The sequence below is a fragment of the Uranotaenia lowii genome, chromosome 1 (genome assembly GCF_029784155.1).
Source record: "Uranotaenia lowii strain MFRU-FL chromosome 1, ASM2978415v1, whole genome shotgun sequence".
NCBI lineage: Eukaryota > Metazoa > Arthropoda > Insecta > Diptera > Culicidae > Uranotaenia > Uranotaenia lowii.
Window position 1 is genome coordinate 198,162,498 of NC_073691.1, and position 16,022 is coordinate 198,178,519.

General features: G+C 35.7%; 1 protein-coding gene across 7 annotated transcripts in view; it reads right to left on the bottom strand.

The window, feature by feature from the left end:
* The window catches only part of LOC129743130 (lipase 3-like), a 44,033-nt gene continuing 28,011 nt past the window's right edge, over positions 1-16,022 (bottom strand). For all 7 annotated transcript variants that reach the window (XM_055735120.1, XM_055735125.1, XM_055735114.1 and 4 more), the window contains exons 3-5: positions 12,886-13,270; positions 1,692-1,891; positions 1-686 (exon numbers count right to left, since the gene is read on the bottom strand). In XM_055735120.1, coding sequence (XP_055591095.1) covers positions 141-686; positions 1,692-1,891; positions 12,886-13,270 — 1,131 coding nt within the window. In that variant the 3' untranslated portion in view covers positions 1-140. The remainder of the gene's footprint in view (positions 687-1,691; positions 1,892-12,885; positions 13,271-16,022) is intronic.

The window sequence follows — 16,022 nt, forward strand, 5'->3', positions numbered from 1 at the left end:
TATCTAATAATTTCAACATTGTTCTAAAGGCCGTAATTTAGGTATTTGGGAAAGCGTACACATATTTGTCAGAAAATTGATAAGGGAAAAAAACTCTCTATGAGTAGTAATCTACTTGTAAAACGATAGAAGAGCACCCTTCACTTATACCTCTGCATCAGCATCACCAGCTGCTTGTAGACCACTTCCGGTGCATCGTTGCCCCACAGGAAGTCCACGTGGTTGAAGTTATCATTCGGCACCTTGAACATTCCGATGGCCGACTGGGACAGCCGATTAAACAAGTTGGCAACGTCGTTTGGCCCGGCTAGCCAGTCGTTGTTGGCATAAAACAGGGCCACCGGTGTCCGGATGGCTTCCAGATCGTAGCTCGGCGGTTTGGCCTGCCCATAACGGCGGGAATTTTCCGCCTCCCCGTAATCGAACCGCTGAAAGTTACCACTCTCATGGATCTCCTGGGCGTAGTGGACCACTGTTTTGGTGGACGTTCCGGCCGGGGTATGGCCAAAGATGACCGGCATCAGGGTGGCATTGTACTGTTCCTTGTCGAAGCCACACAACACAAACACGGTGTTCTCGCAGATGTACCGTTCGGCTTCCGTCAGCTCGCAGCCGTATTTCGCCAGATACCGGATGATTTTGTTCTGGGGCATGAACTCGTTGCCGCCGAAAAATTTTATGATCATCTGCAAAGGTAGAAAACGAATGTGAAATTTGATAGATTAAGACTTAAATAAGAGACTTTAAGCTAAATAAGTGATGTTAATATTCCAAAATTCCACTATGTAAAAATACCAAGCTTTTCTGTTAAAAAATTGGTTTAAGACTTAGGTGTCAGTATTGAAAATGCTAGAGCTCCGTCTGATTAAAACCGATTGAAAATTCAAATACTGGTCCTAAGTATTTAAGTCTTCTTGAACTTAAAACAAATTACAATTTGGTCTCGAATTTTGAATACGGCGAATGCACCAACATTGCTGTTTCGATAAAAACACGTCCAAAGTTTAACAGCTTCATAAACTCCCAGCAAAAATATTATTTTGTTTCCTTTATTTATCGAAAACCAAAAATTCTTTAAATAACTTTATACCATCGAAAGATAGGTCTTCGAACGTACTTTTCCACCCAGTTGATAACTCAGTTGTTTTACATTTGGCGCTTTCGCTCTATTCAAAATTTGCTACCAAATTATCCAAATTTTATTCAGATTAGTTGTCTCCGATTTTTCCTCACAGATCCCAAAACCAAAAGATCGAAAGGGTCAAGACGGGTTAGTTTGTTAATGAGCAACCGGAAGTCATAATCCACCACCACCGTCGGAAAAAGATATTTCGAAAAGAAAAAAATAGCGAAAGGATCAGGACAAAACGGTCACTCACCAACAACCGCAACGATAACCGCTTGAGGATATCGTCGGCGAACCCGTCCACCCAATTGGGAACATGAAAGTTTGGGAGCTGATCTAGTGGTATCTTCGAGAACGGAAACTAGTACAGGACACCGGAATTGAAACACGGGACATGATAGGGGTGAAGGTGAAGGGATGGATGAGGGTGGGATGAGTTAAACGAAAATAAATAAAAAGAAAACGTCAACAAACAAACAACAGCAACAAACGGTTATTCTCATTCTAGTGGTGAAAAATAAAAACGAGAAAAAAAACAAACTAAACGAGTAAACTGTGCACCCACCTCGATGTCATGGGAGAACGGAGCCAACAGCCGGATGGGACTCTTGACGTGGCCCATGAAGGCCACCGGAGCCATCGCGAAGACGGCCTCGACCTTGTCGTTGTATTCCGGACGGCTGGCCAGCAGCACGAAGATCATGGTGGTTCCCATCGAGTGGCCTACGTACAGCAGATTCTTCTGGGTGTCGTTTCGTTCCATTTCTGTGGGTAGAAAGAAAGGGAGTTTTCAGCCTTATGTTTATTGAAAATCAAACAATACCATTTACGAACTTTGTTAATTATATTTGTTACTTAATTCATCGGCCTTATCGGTGAAAAGTTATGTCCTTTTTGGTAGGGACATCTTAAGTGTTAATTATAGAAAGTATAAAAGTTTTGGAAAGACTTTACACTTGAAAGCGTGACTTCTGTTTCAGTTATGCTTAATCATGAGTTTAGAAATCAAGGAGAAACGCCAGATCTTGCTCTGTATATCTTAAGAACTACTGATCCGATTTTCACAAACTTGACACCATTGTTTCACTTAAAGTTTACATTCTTACTAGCCAGCGGCATCAGTCGTCCCGGCCATGAGTTCGATTGCAACGATGAGATTCTCCAGCCTGCACTGACAGGCAAGTATTCAACTTTCGTCGACATTCCTCTTCGTAATGGATTTTTCCGTTCCAGTGAGAGAAGATCCGGCTTGTCTGCTGGGTCACAAGATCTATTACTAAAATGTCGGCGGTATCAACTCCTGCGTCAACGAGTATCTACTAGTCACATGCTCCAGCTACGATATTGTGGCTTTCACCGAAACCAGGTTGAACCACAGAACCCTTACTAGTCAGGTTTTTAGCTCCGACTACACAGTGTTCCGGTGTGACCGAGGTCCTCACTACAATATTAAATGAAACGGCGGCGGAGTTCTGATTGTCATTCGATCCGGTCATTCAGCCGCTCAAATCGACGACGAATAATGGAACGATCAGGAATTAGTATGGATCGGTATCGATCTGGGTACTCGGAAGCTCTACGTCGGGGTTTCTAATTCCCATTCTCATTATTGGCGACTTCAACCTGCCTGGACTTAAATGGTGCTCTTCCCAGGACTCATCCAGCCAGATCTTTATTTACGATGCCCTCGAGTTTACTCGACTTACTCAGAACAGCAACTCCCCGCCAAATTAAAAGCGTCGAGTATGAGAATGGTTGCTTGCTCGGTCTCTGTTTTGTTAACAAAGAATCCCAATTGGTGAAACAAGTTGAGCACCACTGAGTTTCAGTGTTTGCTACACGGCCACAACACAAATATGCAAAACCCAAATCATGTAGCAATTATAATTATTTACTAACAAGACATTTTAAAAACTTAAGCTAGCTTACATAATAACTACCCACGGACCCGTTTTTCCTACCATAACATCAAAACGCACAACAATCATGTCACAGCTTGGACGGCACAGGTGATTACAGCTTTCTTTTTCAATATCACAGTCGTATCCGGTTAACTGGCAACCCTGCCAGGTTTCACTGCTTCAACGAACAGCAGCAGCCCGGAGCACCTCCGACGAATTTCGACGTCGGATCCAGCTGGCTCTCTCCACGTTCGCAGCTTAATTTCGCAAAAACGGGACTCGCAGAACCAAGATGGTGAAAATCGAGTCTCGAAAAGCAAATGGCTCAGCTCCCAACAGCGATCCTGTTGAAATTCATCGCGACTTTAGGATTGACTCATGCAGGCACTCACCCGTTGGTTTCCGCGAAATTTATAGGCTACCGTCCGTTACGTGGTGTACTGGGCACCCGACATTACAATATCGAGCAGCTACTTTAATAGGTCTAGGAGGCGATTTTAAGGTTAGACCCACCCTTTGCCTTGCCTCCAGGCTGTGAAGCTTTCTTTCTCTTTTTTCCTTTTTGCCCTTCGACACCAAAGTCTTCAGCAATCTACGGCAAAATGTTGGTTGTTTGAGAGGATGATTATCGAAGGAAAAGTGTTGTTTTACCTGAGCTTTGGTTGTTTATTCTTCCGGCTAATCTGGCAATGGTAGACTCGGATTCCGTCTGTAAACTATACAACACTTCGTTATGCGGTTACTCGCAGGGCAACATTCATCTCACCTCAGCAGCAGCAATTCCAAATCCTCCACAGCTTTCTACTGGAATCGGTGACGACGGATTACTGCTACCTTCGTTTTTTACCTCGTTCGGTTTCCGTTTCTGCTGGCCCAACTCGGGGAGCACTTATTTTCCCGCTGCCTGCCAGTCGAAGAAACGTTTGATTTTATCCAATCCAACAAAGCTGATCCACTTCATCTCACCTTATTGACGAACGATACGGATATTTCTTTTTTTTTTTCCTTTTTTCTCAGGGATTTTAAAAGTACGGATATTTCCTACTTCAATTCTGGCTGCGACTCTGGGATGCGAGCAAGTGGCGAAAGTTCAGCAATAAATGCTTTTACTGCGATGACGAATCGAAATCAAAATTTGGCAAGATGGACCATAATGGTCTCAGCCGTCCCCTATATAGCGGGACAAGCAAATTAAAAAAAAGAAATCGAAATTTCTTCTTTGTTTGCTCTTGTTTTGATTTGTTGATTGTTGTTTACGTTGTTTTCCCATGTGTGCGTTTGACATCCCAAGCAACCAAAAGTTCGAATATCACTTAAGGAACGAACTAATAAGTTCATATATAGCTGTACAAAAGTTCTGTGGAACTTTTTTGCTGTTCAAAATGCTTTTTCGAGGTCCATGGAACTTCATTCTTTATCAAGTTCAGCCAATACTCAAAAAAAGCTCTAAAGTACTGTTTTGGTTTCTGTTTCTACTTTTTGAGAACTTTAAAGCACAGAGAACAGAGTTCGAGCTGGAGCTCAACACGTGTGTTTGAATACCAACCTAAGTTTCAAACCAAATGCGTAAGTGGACTAACATACATAAGATGTCGCTACCGGTACACCTATTTTTGTTTTCATTTTTTCGACACGCTTAGAAATTAATACTCATCGCTTATCTCAAAGAAGGCCAGTGCAATGTATGAGAGTAACACAAATTTCGGTGTAATAAATTTTAAAACATCATGATTTAAAAAAAAATGCAAATCATATTTCAATCACAATTGAACGCTGTCATTTGCCCCATATTGTTCAAACAATTTTGGCGCTGAATTGAAAGTTGAATTCCAAGTGTTAAAGTATGTGTTGGGATTTTACTATCAGTTAACAGTTTTCTAGAACAGAAAATGTGAACATAAATGTTATAATTGTAAACTATGACTCGATATTCTGGTTGATGTTACCTGAGATCGATATATGAGGACTTGTAACTCAGGGTTAGTAATTAGTAGAATTGATTTAATTTATTTATAAACATGAGTTACAAGATACCATCAACCGGAATACCGACCCATAATTAACAATTATAACATTTATGTTCACATTCTCTGTTATAGAAAACTATTTAATGACAGACATACTTTAAAACTTGGAATTCAACTTTCAATTCAGCGCCAATATTGATTGAATAATATGGGGCATATGCTGGGACATATGACAGCGATTAAAGTATGATTGAAATATGATTTGCATTTTTTTTTTAATCAAGATGTTCTTAAAATTTATCACACAAAAAGTTGTGTTACTCTCATACATTGCAATGGCCTCATTTGAGATACGCTATGAGTATTAATTTCTGAGCGTGTCGAAAAATGGAAAAATATGTGAACTGGTAGCGACATCTTATGGATGTTAGTCCACTTACGAATTTGGTTTGAAACTTAGGTGGGTATTCTCACACACGATTTCAACAAATTTTTGTTCCGGGCCCGATGTCTGTTCTCTGTGTTTAAAGTTTGTATGAAGAAAAACAATCTACTTGTTACGTACTTTTATTTTTTTCAAAATCAAGTATCTATCAAAGGGTTGCAAGTCTTTTTGTACAGCTCAATAGTTTGTAAAAAGTCTCTGTTGTACTATTTTGTAAACTTGAAAGATTTTAATTAGTTCCAACGGGCGTTCAAAAGCAACTTCGCATTATAGAAACTTTGAAGTAGATTTAAAGACTAAAATCTACTTTTTTCGAACTTCAACACGTGTTTGCCTAAATAAACACATCGTTACTTGGGAAACAACTATGTGAAGTACACATTTAGTTCCGGAAGAATTTTTTAACGGCTTGAAAGTGGGAATTAAGTAGAAATAAAGAACCCGAAAGTCGTTTCAAAGAAAATCATCACATCGAGTAAAATCGTTGCCTACTCATGCTGTTCATATAGGGCAACAAGTATGGATCTCGACTTTCAAGCGGTGAGCTCGGGTTCGAGGCTTGGTAAGAACATGTTTTTTAAATGTAATGTGAGTTAGTAACAAATATAGTTGATTAATATGAATCAAATTAGCGGACTTGAGAAGGCAATTGAAAGAGCGGAAGAGTATTTTTTTAGATTTTTTTATGCTGCTTATAAAGTGGATTTTGAAGCTGGTTAAAAGTTGTTTGACGATTTATGCGAACTTTTTGTCAACTTTAAAGTTCGTTTAACTACTTAAAAATTGAGCTGAAAAGAAGTTGTATTAGCATACTCGATTAAGCTGATCAAACCTGATAGAGGAATGTTATCCGAACTTTTGGTTGCTTGGGATATACACTCCAAGTTCTAAACATTCATTCTTTGGAAGGTTTTTGACTCACTCACTACACGCTCAAAACAAAATAGCTATACAAATTTAATTATAATGCTACATTGCCTACGATTGAACTAGCTCCCGTGCCACTGGTTAAGCTTGTTCCTCATTACCCGACACTGCTGCTTTCGCTTGAAATTTCTGAAGATGTGACTCTTATCAAGAAGCCGATAACCTTTTTTCTCACGATTTCAAGAATGCCGATTTTGTCGCTATCTTAAAAACGCTTGGCGCCATCGAGTGGGCTTCTGAACTCGAATTTTCCGATCCAAACGCCGCGCCGCTGCTATGAAGTTCTCCCATATTATCAACTCCATCATCGATCGTCACATACCCAAACGTGCTAGCTAGATCACGAAAGAGTAGCTACAAATGAAAGCACTCAAGGATAAAGCCCTTCGATTCTACATGAGGCACAAGTCTCTTCACGCCAAACACCAATATCGCAAACTTAACTCAGCTTATGAAAAAGTATGCACGCATTGTTACCAGCGGTGTCATATATACAGATTTATCTGTATTATACAGATTTTTCAACGTCAATACAGATAAGATACAGATACAGATTTTTATACAGATTTTTAAACATTGATACAAATTTATACAGATTTTCGAAAATCGAAATCAATTGTTGATGAACCGGTTTCCTTGGGCTAACTGAGTTAAATCTTTTTAACCCTTTATCTTTCCAACTGCAGTATACCTCAAATGCTTGCAACAGCACACATAATTTATCCAGACTCCAGACCTTCAACTTCTACAAGTAAGCTTTAGTGACGACTATATTCATGTACTTATCATTTATTATAGGTTAGTAGGAGCTTTAATAGTCTCTTTTTCTCAACAGCATAACTTTATTGTTTTAACGGGCGAATGATAGCCCCCTAAACAGAGTACACAAATTTTGATAATAAAACCAGTAAAAAATCTTTTCTTCTTATTTTGATATCTATAAAGTAGGGTGGTATTTAAGATTATCACTTTAAGAGAGTTATAAAAAGAAATAGATTGAGAATCATATAGAAAATTCTAATTTCAGATTCAATTAGGTTTGCATCGTCAGTTTTTTTAATTCAAAACTCTCTAACAGAATAAAGTAGGAGAACACTTTAGAATTTTAGAACAAATTTATTTTTTATACGATATGCAGTAAATTTGTTTAAGACAGTGAAACGAGTTTTAGTTGATAAATACAGGAAAAAAAATTTATTTCGATATTTCTTTATGATAACAAAAAGGATTTGTCTTTATGGTCATGCACTGATTTGAAGTCAACTCATAAATAAATTTTTATCTACAGAACCCGTTATTAAACGTGTAACATCTCAACAATTACTGAAGTTAATACTAAATTTCATAATTTTACTTAACGTGTGGAGCTTTATATTGTAGAAAATTGTAAAATTGTTGTAGGTATTTATTGGTTTTTGAGTTATTCTTCTAAGTGTTACATCAGGCGTGATGTTTCTAAGACGAAACTTTTTGTAGTTAGTCCTCAATGTGCTATGGATTAAAAAATTAGATATACATTTTATCGATAACACATGGCAGAAAATTTCAAGCAATATAAGAGTGATATAAGCTCTTATTTTAGATATAAATAATAAGAATAGGTAAAAAAATGCGTTCGATAAATTTATGCGCTGGCAAGGTTGGGAAATAAGATAAAATCTTCAATATCAAATTCTTAACGACAATTTTAAGCGATGCCCGATTTATTATTTAGATGTAATTTAATTTTTTAAAACGTTGTGTTTCTGAAACTAAAATATCTAAGCAAGATATATGAATGATTGATTGAATGAAAGACAACAGAAAGGTTTGAAATCTGTTGTACGTATTCATGTAGGTTTATTATTGGGTTTTAAAAGAAAATATTAAAATTTCTATCTAAAATCTGATTGATTTGAATGTAGGATCCCAAAATCTTCCAAAATCGACTAAGTATTAAAACAAAGGAACCAAAAATGAGTTTCCCTTATGTAATATGAATTCGAAATTCAAGATTCGTTTTATTACCGATAACACATTTATATCCAGATCAGGGTTTTAATTATACACTAGAATAAAAATATCAGGTTATTGAATCTGATTCAAATTTATCAGTAATAATTGTGTAATTACCTTTCATTCATAACTTGAATTCAATTTTCGTATTTAAATATACATTTTTAAATTTTAAGATTTTAAAAATAAGGTTGAGAAAATCTAGAAAACAGAAAAGAGATTCTTAATTCAGAATAACATTCATAATTAATTGGTAAATTATTTAGAATTATAACTTAAAATCATTGAGCTAAATCTTAAGCATTTCGCCTTTCAATTTAGACAATTACAAAAATAGTTTAAAAGATTTATGTATTAAAATGAAAAGATGCTCAACAAAATGCTGCTCAAATGTGACAAATTTTTATAATTCGGCCCTAAGGTAGTTAGGTTTCGGCCAACAAAATTGCATGTTTTCATCTGGTGTGAGTGAATTAGCCTTTAGTAATAATTTTCATATCTAACAAAAAAAAACTTACAACTAACATTTTATCACTTTATCAGGAATGAGTAATTCGCGGCCCTCGAGACTTCAATGTGCGGCCCGCGAAGGCTTTCCGAATTGAATTATTTTCTCAATTTTTTTCCTGCGATAGATCGTTAGATATCATATAATACCAGCCAAATAAACCGGAAATGGTTGATATGGCGATGACTTATATGTAATTTACGTGTTTCTGTTTGGATTTGTCCCTCAATCATTGACTTTTTTCCAGAAGTATTTAAAATAAAATTTTCCTTATTTTTCTTTAACGTTTTTAAATTCAAAATCGATAACTAATGGAAAGTCGGCAAATGCAAATTTAAAAATAATCAGAAGAATATTGAAAATGATGATTTTTATGTTTTTGTCAAAGACAAAGTTGTATGATAAATTACCTCAGCAGATAATTTTTTGAAAAAATAATTATTTTATCAAAATAAAATGTTGGTAATTGAATTTAGCATACAACTTAGCATAAGAATTGCCGAAAAAAATTTACGTTCATGACAAAACCCCTTATTGTAATTTTGAATTTGATTCAAAAATCTGTTAATATGTTCTCTGATGTTATACCAAACGTTGATAAATTCAGTCTTTTCACTTGGTAAATAACAATTCATATTCAGTACATTAAGATATTTTCTTAAACAGCTGTTATATTAATAATATGTTATATTAAAAATATTTTTCACGACTTGCAAAAAAAAATCAGGGCTTCGTAGGGCCAATTTAAACTGTGGATTTTTTTTTCTTTGGAAATACGTACAGAAAACCGAAATTTAGATCAGTGAATTTGAACCACTAAAAAAATACCTCTCGTTTTTTAAGTTATTGCTGTTATATATATACACAGCTTTCGAAGACTTTTAAATGAAAGTAATGAGTAGCTACAGCCAGTTAAGATAAAATGATTATTATATGGAAACGCGTTAAACGTGTTTGTGCATTGTACGTTTTAAGGGAAATATGTGATGCTAATGATGTCTATGTTTGGAAGAACGAATGTTTGCGAAGAAGTTAAAGTAAATTAAAAAAAAAATAATATTTCAAAGATTTGAAAAAAAATCGCTAAAAATTTGTAATTATTGCGATTTAACTCTTTTTTACCTAGCAAACCTTTTTGTTATTATCTATTGAGTTTGACAAATAAATGACGTGTGTTATTTTATATTAGTGCGGCCCGCCGAGAATATTTTGAATCAAAACTGGCCCGTTGGTTCAAAAGGTTGCCTGCCCCTGCTCTAGATTAAGTTAAATTAATGAAATAAATTGTCAATTTGTGAATAATGAATACGTTAAAACCATGAAAACTAATTTACAAATTGCATATTGAGCGATAAGCTTACATAGAAAACAATAATATAAGTTTTTGGTCATTAAAGTTCAAATACAGATAAATACAGATTTTTTCATGAGGCCGATACAGATTTTTAAAAAAACCATCTGACAACCCTGATTGTTACCAAGGCTACCTTATTCGGATTCAGCATGGTTATGAAACTAGACCCAAATCGTTTTGACAGTACGTTAAGGACCAACGCAAAGACATGTTTTTGGAAGACAAGTCGGCAACTTCGGACCGCGATATTTGGTATCTAATCGCTGACAAATTCCGTAGTAGGGGGAAGTGCTCCTAAATGCACATTTTGGGAAACATGCGCAGACAGTCGATTGACTAAATGGCAGATAGATTAACATATCTTCATACCATATCTAATGGGCCAAACAAGAAGAAGTCGAATTGGCGGCTCCCGCTTTAGTTTAAAATGCTGTAAATCACTGAAAATCCTATTGAAGCCCCACAACATGCTTATTGGGTGAAAAAGCTATACAAGAGAAAGTCGAATTTGATATTCTGACGCTATCTTCAAATCCAAGATGCCGGCCTCAGCTTTTCTTTCAAACCTGAATATTATTGATAATCCCTGATATCCCTGCAATATGGGTAGTGTGTAAAAGAGAAAAACTAGAAGAAGTCGAATTTCGCTACTTGATGCCATCTTGAAATCCAAGATGGCGGCTTCTACTGAACTTTAGAATGTTGGATATTGGGTAAAAGGGTTAAACTAGCTAGGAGAATTCGAATTTCGCTCTCTGTCGCTATCTTGAAATCCAATATGGCGGCTTCCGCTGCACTCAAACATGCTGAAAATCATTGAAAATCGTATGAAATTTCCACAATATGGGTATGGGATGAAAGGGCTAAACGAGCAGAAATCGAATTTCGCCTTCTGACGCCATCACAAAATCAAAGATTGTGGCTTCCGCTTGACTTGGAAATGTAGTAAATCACTGAAAATCGCATGAAATTTTAATGAGATTTTCGACCATTCACAGCATTTTAAAGACCAGTGGAAGTCACCATCTTGGGTGGCGTCAAATAGCGAAATTTTATTTCTACTTGTTTAACCCTTTCACCCCATACTGTGGGGGTTTAATGTGATTTTTACTCGTTTACAGCATTTTAGAGTTCATCGGGAGCCGCCATCTTCTTCTAGTTAAGCCATTTCACCTAAAATCAATATTGTGGGGATTTCATGCGATTTTCAGTGATTAACAACATTTTAAAGTTCAGTGGAAGCCTCCATATTGGATTTCAAGATGACATCAGGTAGCGAAATTAGACTTCTTCCTTTTACTCACTACCCCTATTGTAGGTGTATCATGGGATTTTCAGTGGTTAACAGCATTTTAAACTTGAGTAGACGCCGCCATCTTGCATTTTAAGATAGCGTCAGAAAGCGAAATTCGACTTTTTCTAGTTTTGATGATACGATTTCAAGTAATTTACAGCATATTAAAGTTCAGCGAAAGATTTCAATATGGCGTTAGATAGCGAAATTCGACTTCTACTTGTTAAGCCCTTGTACTAAACACCAATATTTTGAGGGTTTCATTCGATTTTAAGTCCTTTAGAATATTTTAAAGTTAAGCGAAAGCCGCCATATTCGATTTCAAGATGGCGCGAGACAATGAAATTTGAATTCAACTCATGGTATCATTCCATCGGACATTCACAACCAATTCCTAATTTAGTTCATTTAAGAAGTCTGTCCTCATTTACTGTACTGATGATTAACAACTCAGAAATCAGGAACTCATCCTACGCGTATCATTGGTTGGCTTGCGAGAGAAACGTCAAATTTTAGCTATTTATATGGTTCTCATAAAACCGTTATAAAACTAATTAGCCTATTATTTGACCATAATAAAGCTATTAAGCATAGAATTGACTAACGCCAAATGAACAATTTCCTAATCCTACTTCTCCGTCCCTATAGGACCCATTTTTTAAAGGACTTGAAAGTTTTGGAAGAGCTTTTTCGAACACCGGATTTCGGACAGCATTTTGTGCCGGGTTTCGGAATCGGAGCTTTTGGGTACCGGACATTGTATCACATTTTCAAAATCCGGACTGCAAGGCCACATCTCAATCCTGGATCTTTCGTCGAAGCACTGGCTCAGATCATGCGCCCATATTTGGACTTTTGGGTGCCAGATCCGATTGCGTCGGATCGGCGAGGTCAGAGTTTGGGATTGCAACTTTTAGGAAAAACCTTTCTTCGCATTCGAGAAGCGATTGCCCAGATAGATAGATACGTCTATCCAATGTCCATCCCGCCTCTCAAGGCTATTAGTGCGGATGCCGTTCCATCGGCGGAAATATTTTGGCCCTGTCTGCAATGTGGGCAATGGAAAAACTTTGGGAGTTGCTTCGAAACAAACATGTGTCGGTGTAGTACGACTAACTCCTTATGTAAGCCACATTCCCTGGAAGAGGTAAGATTTAGAAATCGCCTCCACTAAAATTACGCCAACAACAAGTAACCGGAAATACCCTCCAATCACGCAAATTCAAAGGAATTCAAACCGTCCGGGGAGTGAAAACGTTATGAATAGTAAATTTTCAAGTGAAGCGCTATTAATAATTTGTCAATAGAACTTTCACATTTCGCACAACAACCAACATTTTAAATTGAATCCATACAACAGAAACGAACCTCTCATGGCGTACACGAAATCGATCTCGGCCGGGATGTCGTACAGGGCCATCTCGTGCCAGCTAAAGTCCCAGAAGGCGGCCTCGTCGCTGCTCATGGACACGTGCTTCCGCGAGTAGGTGTTGCCGCGGGCATTCCCAAGCCACACGTCGTATCCGGCATCGGCCAGTATGAAGGCCAGCGCCTTTTCCGGCCCACTCAGCAACCAATCGGCCGAACTGGAGAGGAGTCCGTGCTGCAGGAACACCGGCTGGCCACTTCCCTTGCCCCCGGGGCACCCGCCGACCCGCCCACACGGTATCCGGTGCAGTGTCAGCAGGTACCCGTCCTGGGTCCGGAGGGTGTGCGATTCCGCCCGATAGCCATGGCGGACGGCGATTTCCGGCTGTGGGAAAGAGAACAGAAAATGGCGATATAAATTAGGTTGCATATTGTGGCGTGGTAATTGCATGGTCATTTTCATTATCTGATCGGAAAAGTCCGAACAAGGGCAAGGTTCTGCGCCCCAATGGGAGCTCCCAGTATTCGGGATGGGTGGTTGGAAAATTGGTATTTGTAAATTCGTTTGTTGGCAGAGGAATACTACTGGACTAGAACCACGACAACACGAATGGTATAGGAAAGGATAACATCCGAATTGACCTTTGAGGCAGTGTGGGAAAATTTCAATGTCTGGAGCATGAAATGGATCCAAAGATCGCGTGTTGCAAGGCGGAAAAACGCCTTTAAAGTAAACATTTTATTTATTGTAATTAATTTTAATTAGAATCACCTTCAGACAGTAATCAAGTGATAATAAATTATGACAAGTTTAAGAACCACTGCCAGTTTCCATTCAATTGTCCTCACACCTTTTGGCGAAACACCAGCCAATCATCTTCGCCCAGCATATTTTATGCTCGAGTAGGGGAACATTAGAACTTGTTTTTAATTAAATTCGATTTGTAAATTTCTTTAGCACACTTGCTTTCGTTCTTGCTGCGAAAATTGAAAGAGGGGCGCAGTTTTCCGCATTTTCCCACTGCTTTGTGATTTACCTTTTGATTACCGATAACGTTTAAATGCTTGTAAGAATCAGGAAAAATCGTGTTTAGAGTGGTAAATTCACATAACTGATATCTTTAGAATTCAAGATTAAAGATTTTCAAATGACAAAAATGACAAAAATTACAAAAATGACCAAAATGGTCAAAATGACAAAAATGACAAAAATGACAAAAAAAGACAAAAATGTCAAAAATTATAAAAATGACAAGAAAACAAAAATAACAAAAATAAGAAATATTACAAAAATGACAAAAATGACAAAAATGACAAAAAATACAAAAATGACAAAAATAACCAAAATGAAACATATAAGAAAAATGACATAAATGACAAAAATGACAAAAATGACAAAAATGACAAAAGTGACAAAAATGACAAAAATGACAAAATTGACAAAAATGACAAAAATGACAAAATTGACAAAATTGACAAAAATGACAAAAATGACCAAAATGACGAAAATGACAAAAATGACAAAAATGACAAACATGACAAAAATGACAAAAATGACAAAAATGACAAAAATGACAAAAATGACAAAAATGACAAACATGACAAAAATGACAAAAATGACAAAAATGACAAAAATGACAAAAATGACAAAAATGACAAAAATGACAAAAATGACAAAATTGACAAAAATGACAAAAATGACAAAAATGACAAACATGACAAAAATGACAAACATGACAAAAATGACAAAAATGACAAAAATGACAAAAATGACAAAAATGACAAAAATGACAAAAATGACAAAAATGACAAAAATGACAAAAATGACAAAAATGACAAAAATGACAAAAATGACAAAAATGACAAAAATGACAAAAATGACAAAAATGACAAAAATGACAAAAATGACAAAAATGACAAAAATGACAAAAATGACAAAAATGACAAAAATGACAAAAATGACAAACATGACAAAAATGACAAAAATGACAAAAATGACAAAAATGACAAAAATGACAAAAATGACAAAAATGACAAAAATGACAAAAATGACAAAAATGACAAAAATGACAAAAATGACAAAAATGACAAAAATGACAAAAATGACAAAAATGACAAAAATGACAAAAATGACAAAAATGACAAAAATGACAAAAATGACAAAAATGACAAAAATGACAAAAATGACAAAAATGACAAAAATGACAAAATTGACAAAAATGACAAAAATGACAAAAATGACAAACATGACAAAAATGACAAAAATGACAAACATGACAAAAATGACAAAAATGACAAAAATGACAAAAATGACAAAAATGACAAAAATGACAAAAATGACAAAAATGACAAAAATGACAAAAATGACAAAAATGACAAAAATGACAAAAATGACAAAAATGACAAAAATGACAAAAATGACAAAAATGACAAAAATGACAAAAATGACAAAAATGACAAAAATGACAAAAATGACAAAAATGACAAAAATGACAAAAATGACAAAAATGACAAAAATGACAAAAATGACAAAAATGACAAAAATGACAAAAATGACAAAAATGACAAAAATGACAAAAATGACAAAAATGACAAAAATGACAAAAATGACAAAAATGACAAAAATGACAAAAATGACAAAAATGACAAAAATGACAAAAATGACAAAAATGACAAAAATGACAAAAATGACAAAAATGACAAAAATGACAAAAATGACAAAAATGACAAACATGACAAACATGACAAACATGACAAAAATGACAAAAATGACAAAAATGACAAAAATGACAAAAATGACAAAAATGACAAAAATGACAAAAATGACAAAAATGACAAAAATGACAAAAATGACAAAAATGACAAAAATGACAAAAATGACAAAAATGACAAAAATGACAAAAATGACAAAAATGACAAAAATGACAAAAATGACAAAAATGACAAAAATGACAAAAATGACAAAAATGACAAAAATGACAAAAATGACAAAAATGACAAAAATGACAAACATGACAAAAATGACAAAAATGACAAAAATGACAAAAATGACAAAAATGACAAAAATGACAAAAATGACAAAAATGACAAAAATGACAAAAATGACAAAAATGACAAAAATGACAAAAATGACAAAA